This window comes from Chiloscyllium plagiosum, unplaced genomic scaffold, assembly GCF_037043375.1.
Source record: "Chiloscyllium plagiosum isolate Xiang-an unplaced genomic scaffold, Cpla_swu_hap1 HiC_scaffold_3, whole genome shotgun sequence".
In the NCBI taxonomy this organism is placed as follows: Eukaryota; Metazoa; Chordata; class Chondrichthyes; order Orectolobiformes; family Hemiscylliidae; genus Chiloscyllium; species Chiloscyllium plagiosum.
In genome coordinates, this window is record NW_028270141.1 from 137,953,413 (window position 1) to 137,969,365 (window position 15,953).

At 42.4% G+C, this 15,953-nt stretch overlaps 1 protein-coding gene across 3 annotated transcripts in view; it reads left to right on the plus strand.

The window, feature by feature from the left end:
* The first annotated feature begins 3,012 nt into the window (after positions 1-3,012).
* Positions 3,013-15,953, plus strand: part of nphp1 (nephronophthisis 1) — a 151,975-nt gene continuing 139,034 nt past the window's right edge. For all 3 annotated transcript variants that reach the window (XR_015754656.1, XM_087983826.1, XM_087983828.1), the window contains exons 1-3: positions 3,013-3,144; positions 5,509-5,567; positions 7,620-7,680. Coding sequence is in view for 2 of the 3 variants with exons in the window: in XM_087983826.1 (XP_087839952.1) it covers positions 3,082-3,144; positions 5,509-5,567; positions 7,620-7,680 (183 nt within the window). In the remaining variant the exon portion in view is untranslated. The remainder of the gene's footprint in view (positions 3,145-5,508; positions 5,568-7,619; positions 7,681-15,953) is intronic.

Sequence of the window (15,953 nt, forward strand, 5' to 3'; positions counted from 1 at the left end):
AGAAGTTTTATTTTGCAGATGCACTTTTTCTCTTTCAGATCTAAGTTCTGATCTGTTGTTTTGTTGCCATTGCTCAAGATCTTGGCTACTTTTAATTTTTAACAGGATTTTTTCTTTTACTCTATCAAGCTCTTCATTTGCAGATATATTAACCTTGAAGACACAATTAAAATATTAAAAGTGGAAACTAAATCTTGTGGAAACACATTTATGTACGATAAATCTAACATGATTATAAATGTGCATGAATTAGAAGTTGAAGTAGGCCATCCGGCAATTCAATGAAATCACGGCTGATCGTGTATGTTCCAAATTCCACATTTCCATCTCCTTCAATTTCTTTGTCTAAAAAGAATCTATTTACCTCTGCCTGAAAAATGTTCAGTGACCCCACCTCCACTGTCTTCTGAGGTTGAAAATAGCAACAATCAAATTTCCTTTGTCATCCAGAAAGATTTCTGAGATACTTGTGAAGATTCTATAAAGAAAGCACATACAGTACTTCTAAGACCAGTTGAGAACAATGAGCAGAATGCTGCACGTTGAGTTTGAGAATGTGTCCACATGACTTGCTTCCCAAGAACTGAGCGATCTTGGAAATGCACAACATTTATAGGGAGAAAGTGGCATTCCAGTCCTCTGGAATGCTGCCACTGGGAGATTAATACTATGTTGTGGTTCTGTTTGCCGAGCTGGGAATTTGTGTTGCAGACGTTTCGTCCCCTGTCTAGGTGACATCCTCAGTTCTTGGAAGCGCTTCTGTGATCTTTCCTCCGGCAGTTGTAGTGGTTTGAATCTGCCGCTTCCGGTTGTCAGTTCTAGCTGTCTGTTGCAATGGCCGGTATATTGGGTCCAGGTCAATGTGCTTATTGATTGAATCTGTGGCATGGCACTCATCCACAGATTCAATCAATAAGCATGAGTGCCATGCCTATGTGCTTATTGATTGAATCTGTGGATGAGTGCCATGCCACAGATTCAATCAATAAGCACATTGACCTGGACCCAATATACCGGCCACTGCAACGGACAGCTAGAACTGACAACCGGAAGCGGCAGATTCAAGCCACTACAACTGTCGGAGGAAAGATCACAGAAACGCTTCACAGGAGGCTCCCAAGCACTGAGGATGTCACCTAGACAGGGACGAAACGTCTGCAACACAAATTCCCAGCTCGGCGAACAGAACCACAACAACAAGCACCCGAGCTACAAATCTTTTCACAAACTTTGAAGATTGATATTATTTTTGGATGGCAATTTTTTTGATGCAGAGTGATGCTGATAGCATGGGTTCAATTCCTGCACCAGCTGAAGTTACCATGAAGGAATCCGGCCTATGGTCTGGTAAGACTATGGTGACTTCACCTTCTACTGACCTTATCATGTTGATCCAGATCCACAGCAATATAGTTGATTCTTAACTGCCCTCTGAAATGACTGAGACCAAAGCAGAGATGGACAAAAATGCTGGACTTGTCATAGGTGGTCCTTGCCACCTAGGTACAGATTCTTCAGTACAAGCTCTTAGCAAAAAGCAATCAGAAATATAAAGTCCAGCATTATAGCTCATAGGAATAAATTTGAAAAATAGAGAAATACAAAGTTCAGAACAGCAGTCCTTCCAACCCAGTCCACACTAGCACCTAACCTCCAGTCTGCAGTGGGTCTTGACAACAGAATGTGCTGCGCTTTAGCTCAAGGCTGGTAGACCACGCTGAATCTGGAAATCCATGCAGAGGCCACACTGAGAGATTGCTACGCCAGGCTGAGAGAACGCCTCACTCAACTTTTTTTATATTGATTAGATTCCCCACAGTATAGAAACATGCCATTCGGCCCAAGAATCCCACACTGACCCTCCTGACAGCAACCCATCCAGACCCATCCCCCCACCCTATAATATACCCCTGACTAATGCACCTAAAAATATTGGCAATTTAGCATGACCAGTTCACCTAACCTGCACATCTTTGCACTTTGGGAGGAAATCCATGCAGACGTGGGGAGAATGTGCAAACTCCACACAATCGCCTGAGGTGGGAAGCAAACCTGGGTCCCTGGTACTGTGAGACATCAGCGCTAACCACTGAGCCACCATGCCACCACACCCTGTCCAATATTGGCACTTCAGGAGTTCATGACGTAGTTGGGAAGAAAGAAGAGAAATTAGAAATGAGAGAAAAAAGGAAGAATAAGAATTGGACAGAATTGCTACTCTGAAGTGTCCTACTCTGCCTCTGTCTTGGTGATGCCACTGGTGGCCACTTGTAAACTTATCAGTGTGCTCATTTGAGTAGTGTTTAGAGTCAAAAATAACCTAGGCGAAAGTGAAGTCTGCAGATGCTGGAGATTAGAGTCAAGAGTGTGGTGCTGGAAAAGTACAGCAGGTCAGGCAGCATCCGAGGAGTAGGGAAATCAACAAAATGTCGATTTTCCTGCTCCCAAAACAAAAACCCTGCAGATGCTGGGATCCAAAATGTACAGCAGGGAGGCTGGAAGAACACAGCAAGCCAGCAGCCCCAGGAGGTGGTCCTGATGAAGGGTTTATGCCCGAAACGTCGATTTTGCTGCTCCTCAGATGCTGCCTGACCTGCTGCGCTTTTCTACCACCACACTCTCGACTCTGATCTCCAGCATCTGCACTCCTCACTTTCACCTCCTAATGCTGCCTGGCTTGCTGTGTCTTCCAGCTTCCTGCCTGTCCATTTGAGTACGTGTGACAATGAAGCTCATTCAATTCAATATCCCTACTTCCCCCTGCCCCGTCTCCTACACGAATGAAGAAACGCCCGACTCAAGTTGCGAAGGAGCTTGGTCCAGGCGCTCTTCTGGCAACGCCGCTGCATTACAACGCCTAGGGCAGACAGGCCAAGTGGCACACCGCGGCCGGCGCGTGCGCATAGGGGCGCGCTGCGCCGTTGCCGCGGGGCGGGCGGGCGGGGGGGGGGGGGGTTGCGACGCCACGCGCGGGCGCGAGCACCGCTGCCATGGCAACGGCCGGGTCCGCGAGGGAAGAAGCGGCGGTTAAACGGGCGCCTGGTGCTGGGTTTCCGCCAGTGACCCTCCGTCCCTTGAGCCATGGCCTTACGGAAGGGGCCCCTGCTTTTGGTGCAGCTGACCGCCAACAAACTCCAGAGCCAGGTAGCCGCAACTGGCCGCCGGGGGGGAGGGGGGTGGATCTGATCTGTTTCCCCCCTCCTTTGGTCTCTGAGGTGGCTCTCTCTTGTACATCGTTACAGGGGTCTGCCATGTTGGGAAGGCCATCTCGATTGCCTTTGCGGTTCCAAACAGCACGAATAACGTGCCTCTTCCATAATTAATGGTGAAGACAGTGAGATGTAGGCGCAGATTGAGTAGGCCGTTGAGTATGCTCTGCACCGCCATTCAGTGAGATCGTGGCTGATCAGATAATCCTCAACTCCCTTTACCCCCAATGATCCACTTACTGGTCTTTAGATTAGATTAGATTCCCTACAGTATGGGAACAGGCCCTTCGGCCCAACAAGTTCACACCGACCCTCCAAAGAGGAGCCCACCCAGACCCATTCCCCTATATTTCCCTCTGACTAATGCACCTAACACTATGGGCAATTTAGCATGGCCAGTTCACCTACCTGTGCATCTTTGGACTGTGGGAGGAAACTGGAGGAAACCCACAAAGACACAGGGGGAACGTGCAAACTCCACACAGACTGTCGCCCAAGGTGGGAATCGAACCCGGATCCCTGTGAGGCAGCAGTGTTAACCACTGAACCACCGTACTGCCCTCAGTCCTGACTAGGAGAAAGTGAGGGCCATAGATACTGGAGATCAGCGTCAAAAAGTGTGGTGCTGGAAAAGCACTGCACGTCAGGTGGCATCCGAGGAGCAGGAAAGTCGACATTTCGGGTATAAGCCAGTCATCAGGAATTCCTCGGATGCTGCCTGACCTGCTGTGCTTTTCCAGTGCCACACTTTTCAACTGACCCTCAGTCGTGAGTATACTTCTAACAACTCAGCATCGATAGACCTCTGTAGTAAAGAATTCCACAGATTCACCACCCAAATCACAGTCAGATAGCTGGTGCAGACATGGACGGACTGAATGGCTTCCATCTGCACCCTAACAAATCCACGATTCAATGGGGGATATAATCCACAAAGACAAACATGGGCATTGTTGAAAAAGGTATAACTATTGTAGGGCTTTTGCAGTGTGCAGTGATAGCGTCCCTGCCTCTGAGTCAGTTGGTCTGGATCATGTCCTTGCTCCAGAGGTGTGCCACAGCATGTCTGAACATGCTGATCAAAATATCTATCATCAAAAACTTGGTAAAATGGTGTCAGGCAGTGGTTATTTGTATCTGAATTACAAATTTACTGGATGCCAATAGACTCATCACTGCACAGTAGAAAAAAAAATGATAAGTTAAGTTTGCCAAGGACTAATCTTGCACTTCTGCTGTTAAAAACCAAACTAGATCAGTATTTTCCTTCACAGAAGAGTGCTTGCCACCAGCATTCCTGTTCAAGAGCGCATATGTGGATACCCTGAAATGTACTGAGAAATTAAATAAATGGGCTCTTCAAACCAATTGTCAGTTTGGAGAAATTTCCAGTGAAAGTCATGACTGTGTAAATATAAATTGCCAATGTGCAGAATAACTATTTCTCATTGGAGTTTGTTGCCTGCCCAATACAAAAATGTTTAACAGGAAATTTGCCTACCATCCTGTACCTTTGTCAGCCTTGCAAGTAACTCTTCGTATCTTCTGAATTGGCTTAATACCATTCATTGTAAAGAATGATCAATAAGTCCAGCATAATTCTCTTTAGGGGAGTTGGGTTGGGAATAACGAGATTAAGGTAGAGGCTTTGTTCATTTCACTAAAATTGCAAAATCATTGAATTGTTCCATGTCCAAAGAAATAAACAGGTTTAATTGAAGATTAATCGTATCCCAGATTTCTATCATCTATGGCAAAAAAAGTGCTTCACTGTTTTCAACTGTGTATTCTTTTATATGAAATGTAAGATCACATTGAACTGTGCTAGTAAGGTTTAGTATTTGAATCATAAAGCTAATTAATGCCAACTGATCTGTTAGGAAGTATAGTACCTTGAAGGTAGGAGACAGAAGATGTTGGTGAACAAGTTGGACTGAAGAGTCTGTTTCTGTGTGTACAACTCTATTACTGCAGGTGCTATTCTTCCCCCATCACTGGCATTCCTAGGGGGATATGAACAAAAATATCAATGGCGGTTTTTGAATTTTCTCAGCTAAATTCATTTAGGATTATATAACTTATAATACTCAAAGTCATCTATGTTATCTCACAGAACATACTTAATCTGTGCACAAGTATAATGGCTTTCATTAAAATTTGATAATGATTCAGAATTCAAACAAGTTAGTGTTCTGCTATCATAAAAAATGTTCAACATTTATATGTTCACTGACCTACAAATATATTAAGCTGTGACACAACATGCACAAATTATGTTTTTGTTATATTATATCTTAAGGTTGATGTCTTGTTGAAGGATGTTAAGCAGCCTGATAAAAGAGAGAAAGTTTATGAGAGGTAAGTTTCTTACTTGCTGACCTCTAAATTGTTTTCACAGTTGTACAGTAGTCTGGCCAGAATTTTGACTGGCAACTTAACATTTCTTTCACTGATATTAACAATGATTTCTTGCATGTTAGGATAACGGGCAGTCACAGTTCCTGTTAATATTGCACTACGCTTCTTATCTCATTGCAATACTGAAAGTTTTAAAGGCTTTCATTGCCCTGCCTTTTGCTACGTGTGCCTTACTTTATACCACCTTCTATCTCCTGCATCCCTGTGTTTGATGATCTACATCGGCTCCTGAGTAACAGCCAAAATTTAAAATCCTTATCCTTGTTTACAAATCCCTCCATAGCTTCACCGTTTCTTTGTTATATTCTGCAGCCCAATTCCTTTATTTCTGCACTCCTCTAATTCTGACCTCTTCATTTAATTGCTCCACCATTGACAATTAAACCTTTAACTGTCAAGGTCTTAAGCTCTCACTTTCTCTGCTTAAAACTCTTGCATCCTTGAACCTACTCTTTAAAATCTACTTTGATGAACCTTTTACACATCTGCCCTAATATTTCTTTATTTGGCTCATGTGTCAAACTTTGATTGTATAGATTGAACAGAGGTAAACCATTTGGTCCCTTGAGCCTGCTCTACCATTCAATAGCTGATCTGTTTATGTTACAAATTCCACATTCATATACTCAATAACCCTTAACTCCTTTGCCTAACAATAATCTATCCACCCCTATCATAAAAACATTCAATGACCTTGCCCACTGCATTCTGAGGCAGAGAATCCTAAAGTTATACAGCCTCTGAGAAATGAAATTGCTCCTCATTTCTGTTGTGAAAGGCGAACCCCTAATTTTAAAATAGTGCTCCCTTGTTCTGGACTGATCTACAATCCTTCCATGTCCACTCATCAAGATCATTCGGAATCTTATCAATTCAGTCAAGTCATATCTTGCTTTTCTAAACTCCAGTGGAAGGAAGCCCAGCCCATCCAAACTATTCTCATAAGATAATCTGCTTATTTCCGGTATCAATCTCGGTGTCAATGATGCTGTGAAGTGCCTTTGAAATAAATCTAAGTCTGTGTAGTTCTGCGTCGTCTTTCCCTTTACTGTTTATTGGTCTTAACCATTCCTTTGCACGTTTTCAAAGATTTTTCTTGTCCTTTTAATAGTTTCACAATCTAGAGACAATGATGCCTACTTTATAATTGTGTGTTTAAATAACTAGATTGTTGAACAAGGATGCTTTCACACTAGCTTGACTTTTCCCAACAGTTTTGTTGTAAAAAGAAAACTTTGATGAATGCACATAGCATATCACAGCAATCTCCACCTCTTTTCAACACAGCAGGGGACAATCTACTTGAATGTGTTTAATTTGCCAACTTTGACATTGAATATCTCCAATTTTTTAAAATCACCCCACTGACGGTAGTCATGCCTTCAACTGTTAAAGTCTTAAAGCTCAGGGATTCCTAATTCTCTGGATTTCTATTTTCCTTCAAGACATCCTTAAAATATCTCTCCTTGACTAAGCTTTAGGGGCTGTGTATTCTGTTTATTTGAGCAAAACTACATGCTTTTAAACTACCTTCACATCTCTGTTGTCCATCTCAGTTATAGTATTGGAAATCTGACCTCATTACTGTAACTTTTTATTTCTTGTATCAGCTAAGTGAATTTACATCTATAGAGTTCAATCGTCTTTCAATGTTCATCTTTCACAGGGACTGGACTTTTCATATCTACTAATTTCAAGGAAATAATAATTGGAGTCAAAATTGTGGAATTTAATTAATACATAACTACAAAATTTGCTATGTCTTTTGCCTAAAACAATGTTCAGATTGTTGTGACCATTGGAATGTATAGTATCCTTTCAGTTAATTGCACTTTGGAGAGTAAGAACAGCAAGTTAAAGCATGCTACCACAATCACAGTTTGCCTTTGCATCAAAACGTGTTTGAGGTCATTAGCTTCATAGTTTGTATATTTCTGCTTTTTTATGGTTCTGTAAACAACTTTGTTTTACAAGACATTTTGGGGTTTACAGATGCATCCTACTAAAGAAATCAGTGGATGAAACCTTGGAGACACTACGCAAGTTGAAGAAAGTAAGTTTAAAATTTAATAAGCTTGTTGCCTTTATCTCTTAATGGTTGAAGCATTTCAGTTTTTCACCTTGTAGAAATCTCATTAGGATTTGGTCTGAAAGCTTTTAAGAAAAATGTTCCTTCATGTATCCTGTTGGGTAGTTGTACCATTGTGGAGTCTTTTTTTTCAGTAAGTCCAAATAAGTCCCATATGACAAAGCAATGTCACACACAACAACAAATTTCATTCAGTAATTTCTGGTCATCTGGCAGGCACAACAGTCTCTTATTTCATGTAGGATTATCTTTAAAGGGGAAAATTTTAATGGGGCCAACTCTTATTCTGTAAAAAGAGCTTATGGCCAACATATTGATTGAGTCATCCAATACACATGTACCCCTTCTTCCAGTAGAGGAGCATTGGTGATTGCATCCTGCTTTGTGAAACAATAGAGTGGAATCAAAAATTCAATTTCCAGTTGTACAATACAGGCTTGCTCTTCTGAAATTTCTGCAATTTGGTGGAATTATGATATTTGAATTAGAGTCATAGAGATGTACAGCACAGAAACAGACCGTTCGGTCCAACCCATCCATGCTGACCAGATATCCCAACCCAATCTAGTCCCACCTGCCAGCACCCGGCCCATATCCTTCTCAACCTTCCTATTCATATACCCATCCAAATGCCTTTTAAATGTTGCAATTGTACTAGTGAAATTTTATCCTTTAATTCTTTTTCCGTCTAACCTCCACCCCTCTCCAAATCTCAGAAAACTCAGACAAAAGTTGCCATTAATGATGCCAGGAATAGACTGAGGGAGTTGTTGCTCGTCACCTAAGGAGGACAAGCTTTTGCTGCTGGCCACTTCTTGGGACTGCTGGTTTCAGAGGTCCTGTGGATGGGGAAGGGGAGCAGCAGAGATGAAGGCTTTCCCTCTGTATGGCAGACTTGATCACCAGTGTCAGTGTTGTTGATATCGACCACTCATCAAGGATTGATTAAGTGTATGGCTTAGTTTATTTAAAATCATAAAACATGTTTGAAGTTATGAAACAGATTTAGAACAGAGCACTGGAGTTCATTGTGTTCTGTATGCACATTCATTCAGACTGAGTGGAGTTTACATAAAGCCCCTTTCTTACGTGCTTAAAAGATAAAGCCTTTTGTGGCGCAGTGGCAGTGTTCCTACCCCTGAACCAGAAGGCACGGAGTTCAAGTCCCACCTGCTGCAGAAGTGTGTAATAGCATTTATAAACAAGTTGATTATAAAAATATGTTTAAAAAGCCTCTTAAAGGTACAGTGTACTCCTGCATTCCAAAAGTTATTTGCAATAACTGGTAATCCTATTTTTCATGTGTATGTAGTTTACTGAAAAATCTAGATCACATGGTGGTGATTTTATCTGGATTTCCACATTCAGTGATACTGCCTATTGTTCTGACTTGTCAACTTTTTCCCCCTATATCCTTGGAGACCTCGACCTCAGAGGTTCTTTGTTTTCTTCTGTAACCTGCTTGCATTCTGTCACTAAAATGTCAATTTGACATTAGTTTCTGACCATGACAGTTTTCTGAGCAGTTGGTCATAGATGGCCATATTTGCTATCCATCTACACTTTTTTTTTTGCCATTTTCTCAAGCAGTACTTTTTGTACATAAGCCAGTGTTTCTGAGGTTGCTCCTGTGGAGCGTGTTAGCATCTCCTTGTCTTCCTGTAAATTGGGAAGTTTTTTGTTGGATTGTGATTCACAACTTGTAGTTCACCTTGCTTACTTTTGTTTTTCCCTCTTACAGCTCTTTGTTTAGCTTTATGAGTGTAAAGGCTTCACTATCTCCAAGGTGGTATTCTAAGTTTTGGCTTTATCTTGAAATGGTTGTTTCTATGGACAGCAGATTTGCTGGTTCTTAAGAGAGTGAGGTTTCTATTTTTCTTTCATATTCAGTTCAGTATGTATTTCTTGAGTAGCCTGCAGTGGTTTCTGTTGTGGCTCTGACATTTGACTGATTCCATGTGTTATGACTACTCCAAAATTGCAACTTGCTGGTAAACCTGCAGTTGCAGGTTAGCAGTGCCTATGGTGTAACACATCTGCAACATCAAAATACATAGAACAGTACAGCACAGTACAGGCTCTTTAGCCCTCGATGTTGTGTCGGTCTTTTATCCTACTCTAAGATCAGACTAACCTACATACCCTTCATTGTACTAACTTCCATATAACTATCCAAGCGTCTTTTAAATGTCCCAAATGTATCTGATTCTACTACCACTGCTGGCAGTGCATTCCACGCACCTACCACTCTCTGAGTAAAGACCCTAACTCTGACATCTCCCCTAAATCATCCAAGAACCTCTTTAAAATTATGCCCCCTCGTGATAGACATTTCTGCCATGGAAAAAAGTCTCAGTCTGTGCTCTCTATTTATGCTTCTCAACATCTTGTACACGTCTATCAAGTCACCTCTCATCTTTCTCTGTTTCACTGAGAAAAAACATAGATCCCTCAACATTTCTTCATAAGACATGCTCTCCAGTCCAGACAGGATCCTGATAAATCTCCTTTGCACCCTTTAAAGCTTTCCTATAATGAGGCGAACAGAACTGAACACAATATTCCAAGTATGGTGTAACCAGGACTCTGTAGAGCTGCAGCATAACCTCGTGGCTCTTAAATTCAATCCCTCTGCTATTGAAAGCCAACACACCATAAGCCTTCTTAACAACCCTATCAACTTGGGTGGCAATTTTGAGGGATCTACAGACATGGACCCCAAAATCCCTCTGTTCCTACACTGCCAAGAATCCTGCCTTTAACCCTGTATTCTGCATTTAAATTCAACCATCCAAAGTGAATCACTTCACATTTTTCCAGGTTGAACGTCATCTGCCACTTATCAGCCCAGTTCTGCATCCTGTCGATGTCTTGTTGCAACCTACAACAGCCCTCCACACTATCCACAACTCCACTAACCTCCGCGTCATTGGCAAACTTACTAACCCACCCTTCCACTTCCTCATCCAAGTCATTTATAAAAATCACAAAGAGTAGAGGTCCCGGAACCGATCCCTGTGGATCACCATTGGTCACCCTCTGTCTTCTATGGGCCAGCCAATTCTGTATCCAGACAGACAGGCTTCCCTGTATCCCATGCCTCCTTATTTTCTGAATTAGCCTAAAGTACATCTACACTACATCCACTGCTATACCTTCATCTACCTTTGTCACATCCTCAAAGAATTCAAGAAGGTTTGTGAGGCATGACCTGTCCCTCACAAAGCCATGCTGACTATCTCTAATCAAACAATGGTTTTCTAAGGAATCATAAATCCTGTCTGTCAGAATCCTCTCCAATACTCTGCCCACCACTGACATAAGACTAACTGGTCTGTAATTCCCAGGATAATCCCTATTTCCTTTCTTGAACAAAGGATTAACATTTACCAGCCAGTAATCATCTGGTACTACTACAGTGGACAGTGAGGCTGAAAAAGATCATTGCCAATGATGCAACAATCTCTTCCCTCACTTACTGTAGTAACCTAGAGTATATCCCACCCGGCCCAGGGGATTTAGCTATTCTTAGGATTTTCAAATTTTTCAGCATATCCTCTTTCCTGACATCAACCTATTCTAACATATTAGTCTTTTTCTTGTTGACCTCAGAAACATCAAGGTCTCTCTCATTAGTTAATATTGAAGCAAAGTCTTCATTAGGGACCTCCCCTACCCCCTCTGAATCTAGTCGTAACTTCCCTCCACTATCCTCGATTGGCCCAACCTTCACTCTGGCCATCTTCTTATACCTCACATAAGTGTAAAATGCCATAGCATTTTCCCTAATCCTACTCGCTAAAGCTTTTTCATGTCCCTTTCTAGCTCTCCTAAGTCCATTCTTCACTTCTTTCCTGGCTACCTTGTAACCCTGTAAAGCCCTGTCTGATCCTTGCTTCTTCAACCTTAAGTAAGTGTACTTCTTCCTCTTGACTAGATGTTCCACATGCCTTGTCACCCGAGGTTCTTTTCAACTTACGATCCCTTCTTTCCCTTATTGGTCAAACCTGTCCAGCACTATTAGCAGGTGTTTCCTAAACATCCTTCACATTTCTATTGTGCATTTCCCTGAGAACATCTGTTCCCAGTTTAGGTCCCCCAGTTCCTACCTAATAGCATTGTAATTCCCCCTCACCCAATTAAGTGCTTTCCCATCCTATCTGCTCATATCCTTCTCCATGACTGTAGTAAAGGTCATGGAGTTGTGATCACTATCACCGAAATGCTCCCCCACCAAGAGATCTGACACCTGACCTGGTTCATGCCAAGCACCAAATCCAATATGGCCTCCCCTCTAGTTGACCTATCTACATTTTGAGTCAGGAACCCTTCCTGGACACACACCAGCAAAAACTGCTCCACCCAAACTATTTGAACTAAGTAGGTTCCAGTCAATATTAGGGAAGTTAAAAACACCCATGACAACAATCCTGTTAGTTCTGCACCTTTGCAAAATCTGCTGCCCAGTCTGCTCCTCTGTGTCTCTGTTGCTACTGGGGGGCCTGTAGAAAACTCCCAATAAAGTGACTACTCCTTTCCTGTTTCTGACTTCACCCATACTGACTCTGTGGACAAACTCTCCTTGACGATCTCTCTTTTTGCGATACTGTTCCTGATTTGTAATTTCAATCCTCCACCGCTTTTATCTCCCCCTCTATTCCTTTTGAAACATCTAAACCCTGGAACATCCAACAACCATTCCTGCCAGTATGATATCCAAGTCTCTGCAATGGCCACAACATCATAATTCCAAGAAGTACTGATCCATGCTCTGAGTTCATCACCCTTATTCCTGATACTTCTTGCATTAAAATAGACACACTTCAACCCATCACACTGACTGCATCTTTGCCCTGTCAAGTGCCTATTCCTCCTGACTGACTGTCTGCACGCTGTATTTGGCTGTTCATTATGATCCATAGCTCAGGTTCCCACCCCCCTGGCAACCCTCTCAAAGAGCTCTAGGAAACCTCCCACTTAGGATATTAATGCTCCTCCAGTTCCATCCTCCTTATACAGGCCTCACCTTTCCCAAAACTTATTTGAAGTCTTCTCGCTGTGTAGCCTCGTGTTCATCTGCACTCGCTCTCTATTCGTAGCCTCACTAACACATGGCACCGGTAGCAATCCTGAGGTTATTACTCTACTCATCCTGCCTTCTAGCTTCCAACCTATATACTTGATCATATATACTTGCATTCCAGCCTGATTGATCTCACATACAGAATTGATATATTGCTATATATTGAGGATTTTACATTAATAGATTTCATTAAGCCTTCTCATATATGTGAGTACATTATTTGTTAAATTTGCAGGGTTGGTGTTTGATACTGGCTTCTGTATTCATCTTTACTATAACGGATAATTACAAATATTCTGAGGACGATTCACTTGAAACTTTGTGAACACTTTGACAGGGTTTAATGACATTGATGTTTTCTGTGAGATTGACAGTGTTAAACTACTCATTATCTCATTTTGTATTTGGTCTGAAAATTCGATCATTTTACATATACTCCTCTGGTGGGATATCAGGAGGTATGTTTTGGAGCTTGAAAGTACTGAACTCTTTGGGTTCCTCATCTAATTACCTTTTTCTGCCACATGACTTGTAAAATTGATTGAAAGCTATGTATTTCTTTGGTGTGTGCGGAAGACCATATATTGTACTTTTGCAAGTAGTTGGGAAAGGTGTAATAAGGGACCCAGCATTGAACCCTGTAATATGCCACTGGATACAGGCCTCCAGACCATAAACTATAGGAGTGGAATTAGGCCAGTCGGCCAATGAGTCTAACCTGTTCTCTCCTTGTAACCTGCAATCCCCTTCCTACTCAGAAATCTATCTATCTCTTTCTTAAATACACTCAAATCACTTGGCTTCCACAGCTTTCTGCAGTAATGATTTCCCTGGGTTAACTACTCTCTGGCTGAAGAAATTCCTTTTCATCTCAGTTCTAATTAGTCCCTTCACTCTGAGCCTCTGCCCTCCGGTCCGAGTTTTGTCTTCTAGGGGTAACATCTTATCCATGTCTAACCTATCCAAGTATCTCAGTATTCTTTAAGTTTCAATGAAATCCCCCCCCATCCTTCTAAACTCCATTGAGTCCAGACTCAGACTCTTCATATCGCAAACCCTTCTTCCCCCAGAATCATTTTGACAGAAATATGGAGGTTGTTTAGGAAGCACTTGCTGATAATGCTATTCCACTGAGGCAAGGAAGGGATGATAGATTGAAAGAACCTTAGGTGATGAGGGATGTGAAACAACTAGTCAAGACGAAGAAGGGAGCTTACTTAAGGTTGAGGAGGCAAGGATCAGACAGGGCTGTAGAGAGTTACAAGGTAGCCAGGAAGGAACTGAAGAATGGACTTAGGAGAGCTAGAAAGGGACATAGAAAAGCTTTAGCAGGTACGATTAAGGAAATCCCTAAGGCATTCTTCACTTCTGTGAGGAACAATAGGATGGCCAGAGTGAGGGTAGGGCCGATCAGGGATAGTGGAGGGAAGTTGCGACTGGAGTCTGAGGAGGTAGTGAAGGTCCTTAATGAATACTTGGCTTCAGTATTGACGTTTCTGAGGACAGCGTGAAACAGACTGGTACACTTGAACAGGTTGATGTTAAGAATGAGGATGTGCTGAAAATTTTGAAAATCATAAGGATAGATAAATCCCCTGGGCTAGACAGGATATACCTGGGTTACTACAGGAAGTGAGGGAAGAGATTGCTGCACCATTGGTGATGATCTTTGCGTCCTCACTGTCCACTGGAGTAGTGCCAGATGAGTGGTGGGTGGCAAATGTTATTCCCTTGTTCAAGAAAGGGAATAGGTAAAATCCTGGGAATTGCAGAGCAGTCAGTCTCATCTCTGTATTGGAGATGATTGTGAGAGATAGGATTTATGGTTATTTGGAAAACCATAGTTTGATTAGAGATAGTCAGCATAACTTTGAGAGGGGCAGGTCCTGCCTCACTAATGTTATTGAATTCTTTGAGGATGTGACAAACATATTGATGAAGGTAGAGCAGTGGATGTGGTGTACATGGATTTTAGCAAGGCATTTGATAAGCTTCCCCATGGTAGGCTCATTCAGAAAGTAAGGAATCATGGGATACAGAGAAACCTGTCTGTCTGGATACAGAATTGGCTGGCCCATAGAAGACAGAGGGTAGTGATGGAGAAAGTGAGAACTGCAGGTGTTGGAGATCAGAGTCGAGACTGTGATGCTGGAAAAGCACAGCAGGTCAGGCAGCTTCTGAGGAACAGGAGAATCAACGTTTCAAGCATAAGCCCTTCATCTTGAATGGTCATCAGGACAGAGGGTGGGGGTAGATGGAAAGTATTCAGCCTGGAGCTTGGTGACCAGTGTTGTTCTACAGGGATCGGTTCTGGGACCTCTGCTCTTTGTGATTTTTATAAATGACTTGGATGAGGAGTTGTGAGGGCGGGTTAGTAAGTTTGCAGATGACACAAAGGTTTGGTGGAGTGATAGATAGCATGGAGGGTTGTAGGTTGCAATGGAATATTGACAGGATGCAGAACCAGGCTTGTAAGTGGCACATGGAGTTCAATCTGGAAAAGTGTGAAGTGATTCACTTTGGAAGGTTGAATTGAATGCAGAACACAGGGTTAAAAGCAGGATTCTTGACAGTGTGGAGGGACAGAGAGATCTTGGGGGCCATGTCCGTAGATCCCTCAAAGTTGCCACCCAAGTTGATAGGATTGTCAAGAAGGCGTACGTTGTGTTGGCTTTCATTAGAAGGGGGATTGAGTTTAAGAGCCACACGGTTATGCTGTAGCTCTGTAGATCCCTGGTTAGAGCACACTTGGAATATTGTGTTCAGTTCTGTTTGCCTCATTATAGGAAGAATGTGGAAGCGTTGAAGAGGGGGCAAAGGAGATTTACCAGGATGCTGCCTGGATTGGAGGGCCTGTCTTATGAAGAAACATTGAGGGAGCTAGGTTTTTTCTCATTGAAGCGAAGAAGGATGAGAGGTGACTTGATAGATGATGAGAGGCATAGATAAAGTGGATAGCCAGTGTGGAAATGGCTATCATGAAGGGCATAATTTTAAGGTGTTTGGAAGAAGGTTTAGGGGAGATGTCAGCGGTAGGCTCTTTACTCAGAGAATGATAGGTGCGTGGAAAGCACTACCAGCAGTGCTGGTACAGTCAGATACGTTAGAGACATTCAAGCGACGCTTGGCTCGGATCATGGAAGATAGTACAATG